This window comes from Aulostomus chinensis, chromosome 10 (genome assembly GCF_037954235.1).
Source record: "Aulostomus chinensis isolate RoL2024-O1b breed Wild chromosome 10, RoL_Achi_v1.0, whole genome shotgun sequence".
NCBI lineage: Eukaryota > Metazoa > Chordata > Actinopteri > Syngnathiformes > Aulostomidae > Aulostomus > Aulostomus chinensis.
In genome coordinates, this window is record NC_141329.1 from 26,929,942 (window position 1) to 26,950,517 (window position 20,576).

The 20,576-nt window shown below is 46.2% G+C and overlaps 2 protein-coding genes across 4 annotated transcripts; both read right to left on the bottom strand.

Moving 5' to 3' along the window:
* Window positions 1–46: 46 nt before the first annotated feature.
* LOC147255076 (scavenger receptor cysteine-rich type 1 protein M130-like) lies at window positions 47–8,154 on the bottom strand. Of its 2 annotated transcripts, none has more exons than XM_086216736.1 (12): window positions 7,599–8,154; window positions 6,917–7,160; window positions 5,902–6,153; window positions 4,685–4,972; window positions 4,219–4,503; window positions 3,191–3,493; window positions 2,809–3,105; window positions 2,056–2,361; window positions 1,678–1,977; window positions 1,262–1,594; window positions 480–565; window positions 47–401 (listed from the first exon to the last, which is right to left on the bottom strand). In XM_086216736.1, the coding sequence occupies exons 2-12, from the start codon at window positions 6,960–6,962 to the stop codon at window positions 285–287; spliced, it is 2,613 nt and encodes an 870-aa protein (XP_086072862.1). In that variant the 5' UTR covers window positions 6,963–7,160; window positions 7,599–8,154; the 3' UTR covers window positions 47–284. The 2 variants fall into 2 exon arrangements, with proteins under 2 accessions (XP_086072862.1, XP_086072860.1); XM_086216734.1 differs by having other exon boundaries at window positions 6,917–7,174.
* Window positions 8,155–9,514: 1,360 nt separating this feature from the next.
* Window positions 9,515–20,152, bottom strand: LOC147255077 (heterogeneous nuclear ribonucleoprotein L-like). 2 transcript variants are annotated; one of them, XM_086216743.1, is made up of 14 exons: window positions 19,880–20,152; window positions 18,983–19,098; window positions 18,578–18,815; window positions 18,112–18,197; window positions 17,764–17,860; window positions 17,051–17,123; window positions 13,241–13,273; window positions 12,459–12,530; window positions 11,659–11,906; window positions 11,092–11,213; window positions 10,749–10,950; window positions 10,468–10,525; window positions 10,262–10,372; window positions 9,515–10,157 (listed from the first exon to the last, which is right to left on the bottom strand). In XM_086216743.1, the coding sequence occupies exons 1-14, from the start codon at window positions 19,955–19,957 to the stop codon at window positions 10,099–10,101; spliced, it is 1,593 nt and encodes a 530-aa protein (XP_086072869.1). In that variant the 5' UTR covers window positions 19,958–20,152; the 3' UTR covers window positions 9,515–10,098. The 2 variants fall into 2 exon arrangements, with proteins under 2 accessions (XP_086072869.1, XP_086072870.1); XM_086216744.1 differs by lacking the exon at window positions 13,241–13,273.
* Between the last annotated feature and the right edge of the window lie 424 nt (window positions 20,153–20,576).

Here is a 20,576-nt window from a genome sequence, read left to right on the forward strand (position 1 = left end):
CGTGTTTTAAGGAAACTAATCAACTCAAGGAGGGTTACTGATCACTCTTCAAGCATTTTAATGTATTCTGTGGCACAAAATACATTAGAAGACGCTAAGGTCGACAGAAATACGTCCTCCCGTCAACAATGTTGACTGAAACAACCGTCATCGTCACAGTCTTGATTGGTTCTGAGTGGCAACAGCATAAAACTAATTTCTACCATGAAAGAGAGGGAAAAATAAAAGCAGTAATATCCTGAAGCTGCTGGAGTTTCTCCACCCAGAGCAAAAGCGCGGCTCAGTCACAGGACCTCCCCCTGGTGGGTTCCAGCCCCTTTCTCAACCCAGTCGTCGGGTGTAGCACGGCGAGCTCTGAGCCCTCCGCTCTTCTTATGTTCTAACAGCTCGTCCCTCTTGCCCTGGAGGACAAGACAGCACCAGACCTCCAGTTACTGCTGGAAGTACTTCTCATACCAAGTACTACGAAGTTGTGTTACCTTATAGTAGAAGTAGAAGAAGGTGAAACATGATGTCAGAACCAGAAGATGGACAAACAGTCTGATGATGAATTCCTCCAGAGGAGCTGAAAAACATTGAAAATCGTCACCCTGAACCATCAGCACCACGTTCGGCTACACTTACCTTGGCACTACTGTTCTGAAAATGACAATATTCTGGACAATTGCCATAAACGATTTATTCCTTTAAGATTTTTGCATTAATTCATTGTTTCTGGAGGTGTTCAGACAGACACTGACCCCCACAGTTTTACGGAAAGTCTCCTTTTGTCCATCGTCCCCGGAGACAGACAAGAAGGTAGAAGCCCTCCTGCTGCATCAGGGAGCTGAGACCCAAATGAGACGTGCGGCCCACGCCCGGATTAATCAGAATATCGGGTCAGTTAAACGCGCCAATTGGGAAATGACAGCATCACTGTATGCCTGCGCGCGTTCAATCCACCAGCAAACATTGTCTAACCCTCGGTGAGGATGGGAATTGTGTTGCGGCTGCCGATAAAAGTGGTATCTAAACATGTTGCCATGACGACCCAGAGGTTGCTTACTGCGCGAATGAGTTTAATACAACACAGGTGAACCAGACGTTTAGGGAGGCTGCTCAGAATACGGGAAACTTCCCACGGCTGTGGCGCATAGAAACAATTTATTGGGAATTTTATATTAACCAGAATATGGACTTCGATCGGAGTGCTGAGTGCAAGGAAACGGGGCAGTACCACATTTCTATGACTCCTTGTGACGTCAGCTCGCCCTGCTGTCACCTGCTATGATGAGGTGGAGCTCCTGGCTCTCAGAGGAGAAGTTACTGTGGAGAACGTGGGAAAGATGATAAACACATTTGTAGCTCCCTCGCCGGGTGTAGTCCGCTTCTTGGAACAGGAAATGGGCGGAGTGATTGACAGCTGGCAGGGTGTAGTTCCGTGCTGTGCTGGAGGTGGAGAAGAAGAGGCTGAACATGCCTCCTGGATACTGGGGCCCAATGGAGCAGCTGATGGTGAAGTTGGAGCCCCGGAGCAGCAGAGTCACCTGCTGCCTCACCTCAGAGACGCCGTCAGTGGAGGCAGAGAAGGAGATGATCGGCTGGGCCAGAAAATCTGTGGACGGGGGAGCGGATGAATCAGCAGACCTGGTCGTGTCATTGAGGAAGCGGCAGCTTGTTGGGAATGTCCTGCATTACCTGAGCACGTCACCACCAGGCTGGAATCAAAAGGAGTGTCGTGAGGCAGCACACACTCCTGCAATGGAGATGCCGACTCCATACAAGAGGACGACATCCACCACACAGGCCTGTTCTCCGAGTATTCCACATTTTTAGAAACAGCAGAGCCACAATTCATCCGTCTACACACCGCATCTGCAAACTTGTCCTGCCATACTGAATCCCAGATGGCCACTGGCCTCCACTCCTCCTGGTGTTGGAGCCCCAGGGTTCCAGCACAGCGACTGGGTTCTCCCACCACCCTGAAAACTGCTGCCTCTGAGCAGACACGGCAATCATGAGTGATAATAATCAGTACGCTGGAGAAAAGTTTCAGATTTATGTCATAATCTCTACCTGAGCAGGTGAGGCTGACGCTTTTCCCCGATACACAGTTGTTCTCAACTGGATCGGACCATCCGCAGTCCAGCAAAACTAACTCATACCCATCACATACGATCGTTCCTGCCGTGCCTGGGTTCTCCAAGTCTGTCAGCGGTGCCCCCCGCAGGAGGGATGGAGCCCCGCACCCCAACTCTCTGCACACCACCTCTGCCCCCTGCAGGGAGAAATGGTCTGCACATACGGAGGACCATGACCAGTTCGAGTACACCTCCACTCTTCCTGAACACAGACTGGTTCCGCCCACCAGCCTGGCAGATTCTGGGGAGACAATAGAAAATAATCACGATCAAACAGATTTTCTTGGCATCTCAAACTCGTCCAAATGACGACTTTAACAAAATACAGTTCGACACTCAGGTTAGGGTGTTCTTGACGAGGCCAACATCGATGATCACCGTTACTGTTCCCTGAAATATTTTATTTAACCGTTGACGTTACACAAGTTCTCTAAAAAATAATTAAAAAAAAAAAATCTCCGAAGAATTAATAGTCATTTGAGTAATTAGCGCTCCAAGCTCGTGGTCACCCTGAAACACATAAATAATCCAGAAATGCAGGAACGATCACAATAATCTTCAATTAACGTCGTCATCGTGGCTCTTCTTATATTCAGAATATTGTCATTGCGTAATAGTCGCATGTACAGCAGCCAACGTTAACTTGTCCTGGATACCGGGAACATTTCATCGCTGTCAATGGTGTTACCTGAGCAGGTGAGTTCCAGGGTAACGTCATGACGGTCCAGTGACATCGCACATTCCATCACCGTCAATCCAGGCTGCAAACACGCAGGTTCGATGAACCAGTTGGGCTCTTTGGGGGACTCCCCTCCCTTCCGTGATGAGACTAAAGAACCGCAGTCCAGTCGGCTACACATGCCAGCTGTCTCCCTCACGGTCCAGACGCGCTCAGTGGTCACCACTCTCCACTCTCCCAGGTGTTTCACCTCCAGCCTACCATCACAGCGGTTTGCCCCGCCCACCAACCTGACATCATCAGCATCTGAGCAGAGACAAGTGGATAAAAAATAACTCTTAATACTTGAATATGAAACACGACAAAAGGTGACTGTGAACCAAAGCTCCACCTGAGCAGACGAGTCCAACTGGCTTGCCAGGTGAGCAGGTGTTTCCAGACCCTGAGCGTCCACAGTCCAGGAGGGAAGATTCATGGCCTTCACACTGGAAAGCCTGAGCCCAGGATGGAGACTCCACTGTTCCAAAAAGCCTCCCCTTCAGGACTGAAGGTGGCCCACATCCGAGCTCTCGACACAGCACCTCTGCGTCTTTCACGTCAAAGCCCTCCTCACACACGGGGGACCACAGCTGGTTGGATTTCACCTCCAGTGCGCCAGAGCAAAGGTTAGACCCGCCCACCAGCCTGACAGCCTCTGAGGAAGACAACAAGGCGCAAAAGTAAGTTCAGTTCAACTCTGAAATACATCAGGCTCGTTCACCTCACGAAGCACGTCTCTGCCCCCCCCCCCCTCTTTATTCTCCCTAATTGGACATCACCTATTTCCCCTGTCAAACTCCGCCCCCTCCGCTGCTGAGGGAGCACCATGAGCCTTCCTCTTAACATAAGGGAAGCGCTCACTGTGGGTCCTGCCTCGGCCCGCGCTTCACTCTTCCTCCAGGATGGGGGGGGGGGGGGGGGGGGGACAAACTCTCCGTTTATCCACAAAACGGGCAAACTGTTCTGACCACGTGACCTCCAGCGGGGAGGAATCAGGCAGAAACTAGGAGGACTGATTGGGATAACAATGCTATTATAATCAGCCTGTAATTGCTTCATATTTGTGAAGAAGCCGAACCGTAGACGTCAGAAAGCGTGAATGTGTTTTGGTGCGGATTGTCCAAACAGAGGCGGTGCTTGTGGACTGTTTGTTACATGAAATGACCTCTGGGCGGCGCTACTTGATACTCTTATGAAGGACCAAAGGCAGACTGGACGCTAATGTGACCCATGACCACCTCTTGTGGTTCAAAGTGGCATTGCAAGACAGGACAAGACAGGACAGCCCCCCCCCATGTTGAAGGTTTTAAATAAAAAACAGTGACAACGTTAAACAACCTGCGTGGTGGCTGATGTCATCAGTACCATAAACGGTGTTACCTGAGCAGGTTAGCTCCACGGCGGAGAGGGAATACTGGTAATCCATTTCACACGACTGTGGTGATGCAATACAGGCAGGACTGACAACCCACAGAGAACTCTTTATCGTGTACTCTGTTTTTCTAGTGGAAAGAGCCGAGCCACAGTCCAGGTTTGCACACACGACACTTGTGAGCTGCAGGTTCCACATCCTGTGAGCCACTGGCTTCCATTCGTCCTGATATTTCATCTCCAGCTTCCCGTCACATTTTCCAGCTCCTTCAGTTAACCTGAAATGCTGTTGGTCTGGGTTGAAAAGTGACAGCGACCTGTTAATAATAATAATAATAATAATAACAACAATAACAATAATAAAAACCCTGCAGCAACAGGACACAGCGAAATGCAGGAGACCTTCCATGTTGAAGTATTGTTGGCCAATGAAGTAATGTGAGTATATTTGGACTCGACTGGAAGCTGTCCTTACCTGAGCAGGTGACCTCAGCAGCACTGCCAGCAGAGCAGTCTGTGTCCGAGCTTTCACAGTCCAGGAGAGACGACTCCTCACCTCCACACCGGAAGTTTTTGCTCCAAGTCGAATGTCCTCCCGACCCAAGTACGAAGACCGAAGGAACCCCACAGTCCAGTTCTCTACAGACCACCTTAGCTTCCTGCCATCCAAAATCTCGCTCACACACTGACAACCATGACTGGTTGGACTTAACCTCCAGTCTGCCGGAACAGCGACCGGAACCACCCACTAGCCTGACCGAGTCTGGAAAGATAGAGAGATCCTGCAGTGGAGTGTAAAGGGTCACCGCTGCGTCTGGAGGCCCACAGCTGGAACGACTCTCCTGATTGGGTGCAGTGATTTGATGCAGGGGACGGAACGGTGGAGCAGTGGTCAGCACTGCCGCCTCACAGCAGGAAGGTTGTGGGTTTGAGCCCCGGCTGGAGCACGGGATCTTTCTGTGTGTCTCCATGTTCTCCCTGTTCCTGCGTGGGTTCTCTCCGGTACTCCGGCTTCCTCCCACAGTCACCCAATCAGGAGAGTCGTTCCAGCTGTGTGACCCGTCTTCCTCCAATGGTCTCAAGACATGCAAATGGGGACTAGGCTACTTGATAACTCCAAATTGACCATAGGAGTGACTGAGTGTGAACGGTTGTCTGTCTTTATGTGTTGGCCCTGTGGTGGACTGGTGACCCCTCCAGGGTGAACCCCACCTCTCGCAGGATACCCCCCCCCCCCCGTATCAGCGGTAGAAAATGGAGGGTGGATGGATTTGATGCAGCGCCTCAAAAGCTCCATTGTAACTAACAAAACCAAAGGTTTCTCGATGACTAAAAGAGCGACTGCTTCTACCAACCATGGCCAGGCTAACGAGTGCAGGTCTCAGCTCCCTGGTGGACTTGCCATTTTCTCTCTCTCACACTCTCAAGTTATAATCCGAGGCCCCTTGTAAGAAGGTCGTTTTTGACCTGAGTTTTCCATGTGGCTCGCACGTCAGCATGTGACAAGGGTCACAGGCTGTGAAACGCGAGGGGAAGTCTCCTTATTTGCACAGTTTCTCGTCTTGCAAAGATCACGCAAGGAAGTCTAGGATCGGGCCCTTGGTGACCAAACGGGCAAGTTGGGCAACTTCAGGGGATTTCGGGTGCGCATGCAGCGTAAGAAAGAAGCAGATTTTGTTGTGTCAGACTTACCTGAGCAGGTGATCTCTAGGTGGAGCGTAACGGAGAATAAATTGAACTTGGTGTCCCACGTGTTTCGGGAAGCTGTTACTCTTTCTATTGAAACAGCTGAGCCGCAGTCGAGCAGCCGGCACACCCGATCTGCTGCCGTCAGGTTCTGGATGAAGTCGGTCTCCACTGCTCTCCATTCTCCCTCCTCATTCACCTCCAACGTGCCGGCACATTTGTCCGCTCCTCCGACCAGCCTGACATCCTCAGACTTTGCTGGAGAGGGACAAAATGGTCGTCAAAAAACAAAACAAAACTAAAGACATATTTTTCTTTTTTCTTTTTTTTTTACATGTTGATTTATTTGGAAATGACAAACATTGACAATACAATATGCATTTCACATTATGAGGCCACAATGAACTTTCATTTCCAGTTTACATGTTTATCCAAAAATACAAACATTCCCAACCCACCCCCAACCACGCCAATACTAAAATAAAGGGGGGGGGGGGGGAGAAAAAAAAAGTACTAGGGACAGAAGGAGAAAGTAGGAAAGAGAAAGAGAGAGGGGGGAGAGGGCCAATCATATTTTTATTTTCTAAGCGTAACAAGGGTATAATGGCTGTTGGTTGTGTAATTCTTGTTAATACATCTTTTTTTTGGTCCCTCAGGATCTTTCAGAGTTTAAGCTCCTTCTGAAGCTAAGGTGACCCCGGGGGACCACCACCACTCTCTGGGTCTTCTGTTCAGTTCAGCCTCTGCATTTGGCTTCGATTTTTGGGAAGTTGTCATGTTGTCCATCTTTATATACAGTACATTTTATGACCAATAAGTATGCTAAATTATATCTTCTCAATCAGTCTTGGAGGACCAGTGGGTTCGTATTTCCCTCCGGAATCGGAGGATCGGAAGTCCCGTGATGGTTATGAGATCCAGCTGCCTCTTCTGTGGAATGAGCCTGTTTCTTTGAGCCATTTCAAGCACAAGCCTACCTTAAACCTTGCAGTTAAACACCCCAATCACCCTCCTGACCTACCTGAGCCCCAGAGCGCCAGGAACACCAGCAGCACCTCGCCCTCCATGTCCAGTCCGCAGCTCCTCTGAGGGTCGGCAGGGAGTTGCTTCACGCTTATTTCTTGATCGGAACTCTTCAGCGCAGGTTTTCATATCAAGACCGACAACTGGTGACGTGAAGTGATGCAGAAGATAAAGCCGAGGGTGGTGATCATCCGACTCATGGTGGCGACACCTCAGCGCTGATCTGATAGCACACATCCTGCCTGCGGACAGAAAACTGCACATACTTCATGAAACAGGACTGACAGATGATTTTTGTCTCAAGAGTTGGAGAGGAAACGGTTCCTTCGCTGCACCTCAGGAGGCAGAAGACAGCGAACAACAGTGTCCATAGGAGTGGTTTTCATAGTGGGGTCCTCAAATAAATACCTTACTTACGCTCCTCCTGATGATTGGCAAGTTTTTAGTGAATTTAGTGGGTAGAAAATGGACATAAACAAATGAAGACCTGTACACTTTTACCAGGTGTGTAGTTAAAAAAAAAAGAGCATGCAGGGTGAAGTTGTAAAACTTGCAACAGTATTGATATTTTTGGGGGCCGGATCGCCGATGCTGGATCAGATTAGTGTTCAAATGACAAAGGCAAGCAGGCTCAAATTACGGAAATTAAAATCTGAACTTAAATGTTTTGCTGAACTCACCTCGAAAAGAATCCAGGAAGTGAACGAGTTGGTCAGAGCACCAGCTTGGAGGCAAAATCTTTAAATGTATTTGCGTGTTAGAGGCAGAGAGTTGCACCAGTCTTGTATTTTTGTGTAAAATGTACAAATAGTTGCTCAATCACACAAATACCAAGCCGTGACTTGGGTTTTTCTTTTTCTTTTTCTTTTTTTTTAGAATTTTGGGCCCAATTCCTAGAAATACACGTAGTGTCACGAATACCCACTATCTAAAAACTACTTCTGGCTCGAACAGGATGAAGATATGAGAAGATCAGCAGCAAGCTCAACAAAATATCAGCAGATTCTATCTTAGATGTTCTCTTCGGTGAGTTTCTTCTCCTCCAGCCAGCGAGCAACAAGAATCAACAAGCAGTCTGAGCGACCAGCTCCCCTGAGCCAGGCATCCCTGTTTCAAAGAGTAGTGACTTTATGAACTCTTCCGCTGATAAAATCCTACTAATAAGTGATCAAATTCCTGCCCTCGACTGATCAGAGTTACTCCCAGTCAGGTTTCATCCCAGCACAGAAACGTTCTCTGGCAGTGGGCGGCGTGGCTCAGAGGGAGAGCGGCCGTCTAGCAACTGAAAGGTCGCTGGTTTGCGCCTCACTTCCCCCCTGGTGACCATGTCCAAGTGTCCTTGAGCAAGACACTGAACCCCTGATTGCTCCTGATGGCCCTGTGACGGACTGGCGACCTGTCCAGGGTGAACCCTGCCTCTCGCCCAGTGTCAGCTGGGATAGGCTCCACCCCCATGACCGTAAAGTATGTTTCTGAAGCACATTTAAAAACAGTCTACCCCGACCAAAGTGCTGCACACAGTGAGGCTAAATAAATAAAAATGTGGATAAGCAGTATAGAAAATGGATGGAAAATCTGACTTTGTGTCTGGGACGAAGGAGCTGAAGCCGCTGACCTTGATTTTAGCGTGCAGATCATTTTTTTGTACATCCCTATGAGCGTTTTGTTTTGTTTTAACCAGTCCTGAAAGTTTTGAGGCTCCAGTATTGCATGGATTAATTAAAAAAATAATAATCCAAGCGAGTTCTTTTTTTCCTCTCACAAATGTACTTTGATTGCAACACTGAATGTTTCACAAGGACTATTTTTTTTTTGCTTTCAACTGTATTTCTTTACCCACCCCACACACACGTTCTATCCCCAGAATGAAACGTGACAGCTTGGTTGAGAGGTGACTGAAGTTCATCTCTACTTCAGTGCAAAGCGGGATCTCTTAAGTTTTTCCATCCGTGTGGCAACACAACCTCACGGTGGAGCGGATCATGTCAGAATAAGGTAAGAGCCAAACTACACATTTCTGCTATTGCGGTGAGAAAATGCTCTTATTGGTGAGAAGTTCAGATGTTAGGATTTGTGACATCACAAGTGTACGCCCCCTCCCCACCCCAATCATTAAATGACTCCTATTCCTCAAAATGTATAACAAGAGCTTAAAGGTGGTCAGTTTTAATAAGTTGACGGTTTGTTCAGCATTCCCGGCTCCATGTACTTGCATGCTGTTATAATCAAGACTTCCCAGGGTGCACCTGTGACCGCTACCCGGGGATGTTCTCCTTCGTTGGTCCGATATTTGTTTTAGCATCTTGGGATAAATAAACCGACTGTTGTAGTGCAACAACGCTTCGCCTCTGACTTGACTTGTTTTGAATGATTCTAGAGCGATCGGGGCCTCAGTGTATGATAGGAGGTTCTATTAAGGAAAGAAAAGCCCAATAAAACAAACAACTTCAGCTCAAAGTTCCAAATTCTGAAACTGCAGGAGTCAATTGGTGAGGGAGCCGTCTTGTACTTACGGGTCCGATTTGCTCGAGCACTAAAGTTCCCCCGTCGTCTGAGTCGGCCACAGCTCGATTAGAGAGAGCGCCTCACACGCAAGTTGAAATAGATTTTTTTATTTTAATTTTCTTAGAACAAAACCAAAAAAAAGAAAAAAAAATTTGTCTGCATATCAGGAACAGGGAGTCAGACGTCAATATGCAGTAATTAAAATACAAAAAAAAAGAAAGAAAGAAAGAAAGAAAAAAGCTAAGCTATAATAAAAGATCCAACAGACAACTCATACAAAACCTCGTTGTCCATCCACTGTCACTGATCCACCTGAGCATAAAACCAGTTCTTTCACGTCAGGCTACTGGAGAAGCAAAATGTGAAAAACAAAAAGGACAACTGCAATACTAAAGACACACAGGTACTGATACTCTGTAAACCACATCTGGGGCATAAATATAAAAAGTTGAAATACTTGTTAGCAACGGTTTCATCCCCTTTATACCAAATATAACAAGTCTGCACTTTCTGGATCAAACGTACTTTTAAAGGATGCATTCCACAGTCATCAAGGTGTTTTTTTTTGCATTATCAATTTAATTTCCTCTTGCTGTGTCACCAGCAGTCATGTCTCGGTACACGATGAGATGGGAATGGAGGACTCGTCTTGTCCAGGATGGGGGGGGGGGGTGCTTAGTTGGCATGCTGGACGGTGGAGAAGCACAGTTTGAGGGTGTATGGGTAGGGGCCCGCTGTAAGACAGGGAGACAAACGTCAACCTTGACATTAAATGAGACTGCTCCTACACGGGCGTCTCGGGGAAGCTCAGCCGCCAACATCTGAGTCTGGTACAGACCTGCGTTCTTCATCTGGAAGTGGTTCATCATAGCCAGAGCCTCCATGGCATCATTGATGGAGTCCCACTCCAGCAGGCCTGAAGCGCTGCGATCACTTGGAGCTGCGCCACCTGGTGGTTGAGGTCAAGCGTTCAACATCCAGGATATAGTTCACATGGGTGTATATTCAGACTGTGCAGTGTGAAGCAGGACCAGGGCAACTTACTCTTCCCTGTGAACATTTTGACGTTGACAGGGCACTTGACACCAATCTCTTCACAAATCTGTAAAAGGCACAAGACTCATTGAGGACGGCATCGCGTACGGAAGCTCTTCCTTTCTCCAGTGGAGCAGACAATGTTTTGGTGCCATATTAAATAAAATGCTGCTACGCGGGAGGTTTAAGAGGTACATGATCATCTACTCCACAATAGGCAGAGTAGATTTTGAAAAAACAAAAACAAAAAAACAACACTTTCTAAAAGTACATTTCCTGCGTTATCAGACCTGAGAGAAGATCTCAGGTGTGACGTCTGGCTGGGCGTTGAAGAAGTGCAACACGTTGCTCGGGTGCTGAATGCGGTTTTTGGCTGCTTGTTCCGGTGAGGTGAACCGGTTGTTCCGGGAGCCATGAAAATCTTTGAAGCTGCTGGAGCCGTCCTCCAGCTCGTAGCACTGACCTGGAACGATGGCTTGCTGCTTGGACACACTGCAGGGGAGGGAGGATTGTGCCATCGAAAATTACTCCCACAAATCACGAGACACCGGAGTAACGAGCAAGAATGTGCCACCTCTACACAGGACTCCTGGGGATCAGGAACAGATCATACACAGACGTGTGTTTTCTCACCAAACATTGAGCTTCTGTCCAAAGAGGAAGTTGTTGTTGAGGTGAGTGATGGCGCGGTCCACAGCGTAGCAGTCTCCCATTTCCACCATGGCTGCCCCAGGCTTACTCTTCATGAACTTCACCTGTGTAAAGTGAAGTCGACAGGATTGACCGGTTTTCCTGGGTGGCTTTTTCCTTTTCATAACCTACAGGTCTGTGGAGATGATGCCCACGAGCAAGGGTGTGCAGTCGGAAACGACTCACCTCTTTATTATATTTTTTTGTAACACCACCACCCAAAGAGCCGCCATTTCCATCACTTTTGGCTAATAAATCATTTGCTGTTCTGAGCATTTATATTAACTTACATAAAAAATAAATATTTCCCACAGTGACTTATGAAATGACTTGTTCCATTTTCAGAAAAAGATACATTTGGAAAGCCTCGAGTGCTGCTTGGACAGATCATTTATATACACTCCAGGTGGCAGAGGCTCACTGGAAGAAGCTTCGATGCAAAATTTCGAGCCTAAAGCACTTAACGCTTTCCCCAGGACCCTCAAGAACAAAGACTCAACTCTTACTGACCCGCTCAACGTTGCCGTAGAGACAAAAAATATTGAACACGCGGTCTGCGTTCATCTTGAGGGGCTCCAGCCCGTACACCATGACCACTGGAGAATCAGCATGGGCTCCATACTCTCCAGGAGGAGGAGGAGGAGGTCCATAACCTGGCCCGTAGCTTCTTCCTCCACGTCCTCTCATTGGTGGACCCATACGACGGCCCTCATAGGGTGGGGTTCCGTAGCTCTCATCGTAACCATGGTAACTGCCTCCTGAAGAGAAATGGAGGCCGGTAACCAGCACGTGAGCTACAGAGGACAAACTGTTCTTCAAGGTGAAGACAACTCACAGGGGAGGGAGAGAGACTCGAGGGAGCCAAAATAACAAGGTCCACTTTACTCTGTGTGGAAGACCTACTCAGATTTAACCCCCCTACAAAAAAAAGGTCTGTCAATATAATAAATCCAGTACGGCCTCATGAGGTCGTCAAACCCCTGCTGCTAATTTGGTCTGCTTGTGAAACACCTTGATGTGAACAACTCAGACAAGCTGCTATCTGAAGTCTGTAATTTAGCGCACGTGTAGCTTGTTTTTACGAGAGCTAATAAACACCCGCAGCAAAAGTTAAACATTTTCACCATCTTACAAAACAACACCAGGCTGAACACTGACGGAGGGAGGAGCTCCGCAAACACGTGGATGTTTCCGATGAAAATAAATGGACCTCCAGTTTAATTTACAGTGCTACGGACTCTTGATCATCCGTACGTAAAAATGAGGACGCAGCGCATCTTCCCTTTCCGCCGGAGGTGTGAGAGCCTTACCGTACTCCGGAGGGTGATCGCCCAGCAGAGCAGGCTGTCTCTGGCGCTTGTTGGGGTTGACACACACGTCTTCTACAAGAATGGAAAAACGAGAGAAAAAAAAGTGCAAAAGAAAGACAAAAGTTGCATGTAAATATTTGAAGAAACACCACAACACCACTGCAACCTCTACATTGTTGCACATTTTTAAGATTCACGCTATAGAAAACAGACAGTTGTATTTCCTACTAATTACTCATTTTAAAAGGTCATCATTGATGACAAAATCTACCAGATTTCACATGAAGAAAGTAGATTGACATTCGGTCAGGACTACTTCACATACCGCACATGGACACATGCACTTGTTGCTGTCAGTTAATACCAGTCAAGATGGCCATGAATGAAGACAGGTAACGAATGCGCTTCAGAGTTTAGAGTCTGGGCCTGAGCTTTATGAACGTTTACCAAAGCAACATCTGCTGTGATGAGTTACATTTAAATGTAACTCAAGTGATTAAACCTGGGTATACACTACACATGCTGAGGAGTGTGGGGAGGGAGGCATGGGGATGCAACACATGACAAAGACCCATTCATTTCAAAAGAAATGAGCTAAAATAAAAAGCCAATCGCACAAAAAGACATCCGTGAGGTTGACAGCTCTAGCGTATTACGAGGACGTGTGGGAGGGAACAAAGATGGGGTGGATGCCAATGATCTGGGCGGTGGAAAGGACAAGAATATCAGACAGTATCACAAATGGCTACGTTTAAAAGTAAGTTTTGGATGCTCACACACACCTGAATTGCTCCCATTGCCATCTGCATCACCATCTGTACAGGTACACAATAATTATACACATTCAGAATGGAAGCCAGGTTAAACAGGTACATTTTTGCTGGGCAAATGTGAAACTACCCCATTAGATGCTGAAGAGAATGCAGTAAACCAAACAAACAACAAAATCAATGGTGAGACTGCCTATCCTCATTTAGAAGCCTATCAGGATAAATGCAGACAAGTGAAAACCATGAAATACAAATGGGTTGAACAAATGTCAGTTTTGGTCTCCAGCAGCCATTATGGGATGTCACAATACCAGAAATGTGATCAGCCGGTGTTGCTGAAAATACCCCCCCCCGACCTCAAGCTCTGAGGCTGATCGCTTTCAAAAGTAGAAGCCAGGCAAAACCAAACTGCCTTGCAGCATTTAAGTAGAGACAAATGTATGTGTCTGTGCACGGCGAACTCCTCAGTAGATTTATTCCAGCCTGCAGCAGAGAGCTGGAGCTTGAGATATTCCAACTGAATGTTTCCAATACCACTGCAAAATAAGTGTAGTCACAGTTTTCACGTCGACTTATAACAAAGCATCGGTTCTTGTGACACCCCAGCAGCCACTGCAGCTGGTGGATGAAGAACTTTCCTGGCTGTTCAGGTATGACACACTTATATAAATGGGTAGGGTCATGGGTTTAAGGATATCCTACATCAATATAAATATATATAAATATAAAAATGTAATTATATATGACAAAAGGTTCACACTCTTTCCCTTGATTTAAAAAAAAAGGACTTATTTCCAAAAACACTAGTCGGGGGAACCACATTCCTGATGGTTGTAAACTGCCAACGGAGGGACCAACAAGACATGGCGAACAAACATACGGTTGGTTTTAGTGACTTCAGAAATGCAGGTTTCAACAGAACCACAACCATCACCCTCTTCCAGACAGGGAAAGATAAAGGCTGTAAAAAATGAAGTAATGTCAGTCTTGTGTGCTGGACTTTGGGGTCATGTGGTGCTGTGCAGTTATGTTCCCCGAGGAGGGCCTTGATTTACTTACTGCATGTTAACAAACAGTGGGAAGAAGACATTTGCTGCAGTAGTTCCACCACTCTCCACTATTCATTTCATCCCAAACTCTTATCCGTTTCCTTTTGGGGAAACAACTCTCCACCTCAGGATGGATTCCTGGTTTTATCAAGTTGAAATGCTCATTGGTGGGTGGGTTGGTTGGTTGGCGTTTCCATCCTTTTTGTTCCATTTTGGAATAGTCCCCTTAGCACTGGTAGGCCTTGAGGCTGCCATAGAGCACAACTCAGTTGGGAAGCTGGCTCTTCTTAGCCGCAAATTGCCAAACCTGCATCACATGGAAGGTGTTACACAGGTTCTAGAGACTTTAAAATAAAATCTTGAAAAGCGGCACTCGAAAATTAAAAAAAGAAAAAGAAAAAAAAAGAAAAAAAAAAGGGTGGGGACAGCTTAATAGGGATGCATGTACAAGAAAATCAGAGGGGAGCAAAAGATGAGAAAGAGCAGGAAAGAAAAGCTGAATTCCATGTGGGAGGGAACACATTAAAGGGATAAAAGCAAAAATGGGCCTGAGTGTGCTTGATGGTGTTGTCAGCAGTGTCTTGTCTTCATCAGTTGTCTTGTGCTGACTCCAGTGTGAGTGGCTACCGCTTGAGTCGATGGTGTGAGGCATCTATTGGATCAGTCGGTACAGCGTGTTTTCTCAAATGTTGTGTTTTCGTGTCAAACATCATGACGAGCAGTGCAGCCCCCCAAAAAATGTGATCTTGGTGGACTGGATAGTATCTGTGTGGTCATCTGTTGTACTGAAAGATGTCTGGCACTACTTCTGTTTGGGTGGATGTTGTGTCTTCTCTGGAATCAGTCTCCATTTGGTGTAGACAGTAGGCATCTGTTCATGCGAGCTTTGACCTGCTTCGGTATGTCATTTGGTTGTGTGTCAAAACAGGTGAGAAAGGAAGAGGGGCGGGACCAAGCGTAGCTAGGAGCCCAAACTCCCCACCCTCTAGAACTGTGCGTCGACGTCGTGCCTCTGGTGTGGGAATGCAGAGATGAGGAATGAGTGGTATATCAGTCCTAGATCATCATGTCGGAGTGGGTGGTGTCTTGCCGTTTATCCCCTTGTCTTAGGGGGACATTTGGCCCTCTGTATGATTGTGTCCTCACTGCAGAAGTGGATGCTTGGGGTGGTTGTTGGTGAGAGGTGGTGGTGTCAGCATGTGTCTGCCTCTCCCTCCAAACACAAATTCCTGTGCATTTTTGGATGTGCTGAGACCAAAGCTTTTCAAGGGAGAAGATGAGTAGTTATGGTGTTGCAGGTAGCCACATTCATTGATGCTGGTCCATGCCTCTGTGCTCACTTTTCACACGGATCACCCTTTGCTGTTGGTTGTCAGGAATTATAATCAACCAACCAAACAAAAGAATTCAATGACAGAAGTTAGAAGACAGTGGAAAAGACCAGGATCAGTCTTGTGACAGTGAAATGTGTTTCCAGTAACTGCCCACAAAGTCGAAGTGTGAGGGGAAATTCACCTGTGTGATTAGGAAGACAGGAATAGACAACGCTGACAAAAAGAAGTCCGCACACTAAAATATGTTTTTGACCCTCAAAGTTGTGAGTTGAAAATTGTGAAGCACAGTCTATCGATTATAGATGGAGCCCCTACATTTTTTTGCTTGTGCTCCTAAAATTTCTTAGTTAGGGGCCAGGTGTCCCTGCAACGTCTGTATACGCAAACACAGTGTGGAGTAATTATCAACTGGCATGGTGCAGACAACCAAGATGCCCCCCACCCACCTAATCTACGGTAATAAAGTCAATTTGGGATTCAGGTTTTATAGCTGAGGCTTGTACTGATGACAGTCATGCAAGCTCAAAATATTCTATCATTTGACTGCAATGTAGCCAATAAAAGCAAGAGAACATTTACATCACGGTAGAAAGAACCTAGACATGCTGGATTCAGCCACTGAGCCAATTATCCATCTTTTGTCCCTCAGCAGGGCGATGTCTTTTTTAGTTTACAGGAGCAATCAGACTTAACTGGTGACGAGTGTAACAGGTCAGGTGCTAACGAAGGAAGCACAAGGGCCAAAACAAGGCAGCCGCATCTGTCGCTCTGTTTACACTTCATATAAGCGGCTTGTCCTGATCTTAGTTCAGGAAATGGCACTAATTCAGATTTAATGACAACTGCATTTGTGTTTAATGATTGTTGGTGTCCAGACACATCACCCCCCCCCCCCCCACACACACCCCTTTAATTTATGGTAGACCAGGTGGTGCATTCATTAATTTTAATAAATTGAGTCCACACTTGACAGTTTCTCACTACTGTACTACTCTTATCTTTTTGTCTGCAAATGTCTTCCTGCCGCTCCAACCACACAGAAGATTTCTTCAACACTGTAGCTGTAAATCATGGGTATCTGATTCGTATCTCTCAATCTTGTCACAGTCACATGAGCAGTTCCCTTTTTACACCAAACATAATATTCCTGCACTTGAACCCCGATTAGTGTGTTTTTAGAAGTGTTAAAGCAGATTCAAAGCATCACTTCAGTCATAATGCCACCACAAAATACCCCCCAAGACCACAAAATTTGCATATCACAGACAATTCGCAGTATTTATTTAGTAGCATTATCAATGAAGGGTATTGCCTCCATTGATGCAGTAGCCTGCTTGCTGACCCATAGTGGCAGTTAAGGAGCTAAACAAGATCAACTACAGAGTGTGTGTTGTACTGAGTGAGTGTTTGGGAACATATTTGAGTGTTTGAGGTGTTACCTGGGCCTCCGAGGTTGGGGTTGGTGTAGTCCCAGGTGTCTTGGTCATTCTTGAACACATTCAGGCGTGTGGGCTGGGGGAACAAGGTTTATATTAACACAAGCGTCCATTTGAACGACTAAAATACTCCACAAACAGAAGCATGCAAAAGGTCAGTACATCCATCATAGTCCTGTGAAATTAGGGTGACAAAATCAATTTCAATGGCAACTATACTTACTTTAACTACAGCAGGATTATCAGACAGACAATGGAATGGCAAGACAGGGTAAACTGCCCACAAGTTCTCAACCTTGCAGTGAGAACCTCAAAGGGGTTTGAAGACCATGAAATGGAAGCATGAAAGACCATCTGGGGGCTGCCAAAAAGCCATGAATATCCAATACCAATTGTTGGACTTGACCCCCCCCCCCCCCTTTAAACATTCTTTGGCCTAACTTGTCTTGGATTGGCATAGATGTCAGTGAGTACATGTTTTTACACTGGAAAATGGTCAAAACCTCTATAACCTACATAAACAGAGGCCTGTTGGACGATAGAGCTATCATGTGTTATACTCACATGCTGATAAGCCCAGTTACCTCATATAAGGAAGCACTGTTTTGCCAAGTGTGCACATGCTGACAGTAGCAGTGCAGTAACATGATCTGAACACCACACACAAAGTGTGATTTATTGTATGTGGCTGGACCAGGTTTTGAAACAGTGCCTACCTTGGCATATTCGATCTTCAGCGTGCAGCAGCCAGAATAGATATCTGCTCCGTTGAGTGATGCCTTGGCCCGCTGGGCACTTTGCACGGAGTCAAACGTAACGACCAGGTTAAGGAAGACAGCCAAGACACCCGGTTATGTACCAAGACAACAATAACAATGCGACCTTGACAAAAGCCAGCACGTCATCATCAATTACCTTTGTCTACATATCAATTAGTGTCAGTGAACATGCAGACGAAACTGTTGTAGACAGACGGCACTGGTAATTCAGTGGCCTTGTAAACAGAAAACATTTGACACGAGGCACTCTGTCTGACTGCAGATGGCACCTGTGAAAAAGGATATTCGACCATGGCTTGGACACCGTTTTTCCTGAAGATGACGATTCTCTGGACAGGACCACAGTTGTTGCAGATGGTGTAGAGAACATCCTGTGAACATGTGTGAATGTTAACACTACGCAAACAAAAACAGAAAAATGCTCATTCTGAGCTGCAGCTGCTCTGAACGAGTTTGCATTCTGCTTCTTATGCCACTTTTGCCATCGTGTCAAGAGTTAACTTTGGCAATAACGGGCCGAGATTAAGACACCGCGACCCGACTTTTGTACTCTGTGTTTATCTTTTGACACAGAAACACTGGCATTACACAAGCGTTCCCTTGTCTGGGACTGAATGCAACCCCATAAAAATCATAATAAACACACAGACGCAAGCCAGTTTTGCCTGAAATACAAACAGTTATACCTGTTAGGACTAAATTCTAAATTTCTAATATGGAGGCACATCCCAGGCAGGATCTGTGCATTTACCGTGGTGATGGGGTAGATGGGATTCATGATGGTGAGCAGGAGAACGTTGTTGACACTTCTGGAGTCGTCGGAGTCTCCCGGCCTGGAGATCTTCTGGCTGGTGGAGTAGTTGATAAAGGCTGGGTGGCCTGCGATGTAAACTTGGTTGTCCGCAGCATATGTCACAGCTGCGGTTGAGCCAGTCATTTCTTCATACTCCACTAGTGCCTGGCGCTTCTTGGGCATCACCACCACATAGCTGACAAATAAACAAGCAAAAATAAATTAATGAAATGACATTACATTTATGCAGTGGCTGCTTGTTGAAACCTCCTAATTCATAGATTTTGTTACAAGTCAGCAACTTACTTCACTTTTACTGAAATCACAGGTAATTTACATTTTGTAATACATATATTCTTATACCTGATAGCTCCAAATTCTTGCAAGGCCTCCATCAGGTCGGCCTCTGTCACGCCATCCACCAGGCCACGGACATGGACTACCACGGAGGGAAGAGTCTTATGTGGATCCTCATACCCCTTGGGTCACAAAAGACATAATTAGGAAGACATATCCAGATTGAATACTTCTCCAAGTAATCAATAAGAAAGCTGGTGTATCGTGAATTTCTGGATTCATTTAATCATACTAAGATCATTCAAAGTAAAATACGGAAAATATATAAACACGTGATATAATTCATAACGTGTGAAATGAACGTGGCTTGCTGGGGTAGCAGAACAGATCGGAGGTAAACAGTCACAGCTGCTGTTCATATTTATTCAGTAGATCTCCCTTGCTAACATCGGGACACTTGGAACAATCAATTCGGGGAAGGGCTCGTTAAAGTGTAACGGATTGATTTTTTTTTTTAAATCTCAAAATTACTGCGATGCTACTTTAATTAAATCAGCGCGGACTAAAATATAAGACTAAACTGCTACGTAACAGTTGCTCAATTGTAAATGGCACGTCCCCTCATCCGGGCTACCTTACAGCTAGCACAATGCTAACGTTAACCGCAGAACAAAGCCGCCGGGCTCAGGCGAGGCCCAGCAAGGGGGAAACCGCCCTCAAACGATAACACTCAGGCACACACGAGGGCTAATGTATCGATGTTTAGAACCGTATAGCACAGTAAAAGTGATTCGAAGAATTTACCTTATGAAGCCCGCGTAAAGGCGTTTATGGAGTGACCTGCGTCGTGACTTATTTCATGCTACGCGGGATGGATGGAACAGCTCTCGATGGAGAACACCGCAGCCGTTTATCATGCAAAGTACATCAAATTTAAGAGCAGTTTTCACGTTTTAGTCTCACCGTGGCCATTCCGTCCGTTTTCTGCCTCTTCGTTGCCCTGCCGTCCTCGCTGTAGTACCGGCTCGCCGCAGTAGCCATGTTGTCCCCGTTAAAAAGGATGATGGTAGTGACGAGGAAGCGAAATGGACGGAAAACTCAAGAAAATCGAAGCTCTGGTGGCCACGCCTGCACAGCAGCGTTTGAGTGCCGTGATAGGTTAAAGCAGCTATCAATCAACTGGCGGTTGATGGAGCAGCCAATAGGAGGATGGAAGGCGTGCGCAGGCTCGACTCGTGTTCGAACATGAACATACTGGTTTTATTTGGTTCACGCTGTTGTTAGGACAGACGTTAGACAAAATTTGCTTGTAGTATTCATTTCATTGCCTCCTGCTCCCAAACTCTAACGGTCAGTGTGTTCCGGTAGTTTAGATCAAACCTGCCAGTTTAACACCTGTAGTTTCTGATCGGTCGTACAACTGCATCACCTCGTACCAGCAACGAGGACAAAAATGTCATTACAATTCTGGCAACATAATCGCAAGCGAAGTTTCACAAAACTTAGATTCCACAGACAATCACCTGAATAACTTTAAATCTTTATTATAAAAACTCAACTCCGCTTTCGAGATTTAAATGTTAAGTTCCTAATAAAATGTTAGAGTAATTAGTTTTAACGGGTTTGAATTGGAGGTATTAATCTGAGTTGCTACTCAACT

Coding starts and splice junctions, on each gene's coding strand:
- LOC147255076 (XM_086216736.1), bottom strand. CDS start 6,962: ATGGAGGGCGAGGTGCTGCTGGTGTTCCTGGCGCTCTGGGGCTCAG. Junction 566..1,261: donor GCTCCACCTCATCATAGCAG/GTGACAGCAGGG, acceptor AATGTTTTTCAG/CTCCTCTGGAGGAATTCATC. Junction 402..479: donor TCTTCTACTTCTACTATAAG/GTAACACAACTT, acceptor CTTGTCCTCCAG/GGCAAGAGGGACGAGCTGTT.
- LOC147255077 (XM_086216743.1), bottom strand. CDS start 19,957: ATGGCTACTGCGGCGAGCCGGTACTACAGCGAGGACGGCAGGGCAACG. Junction 17,861..18,111: donor GGTGTCCAAGCCATGGTCGA/ATATCCTTTTTC, acceptor CCTGGTCGTTAC/GTTTGACTCCGTGCAAAGTG. Junction 10,951..11,091: donor GGACAGAAGCTCAATGTTTG/GTGAGAAAACAC, acceptor CCTCCCCTGCAG/TGTGTCCAAGCAGCAAGCCA.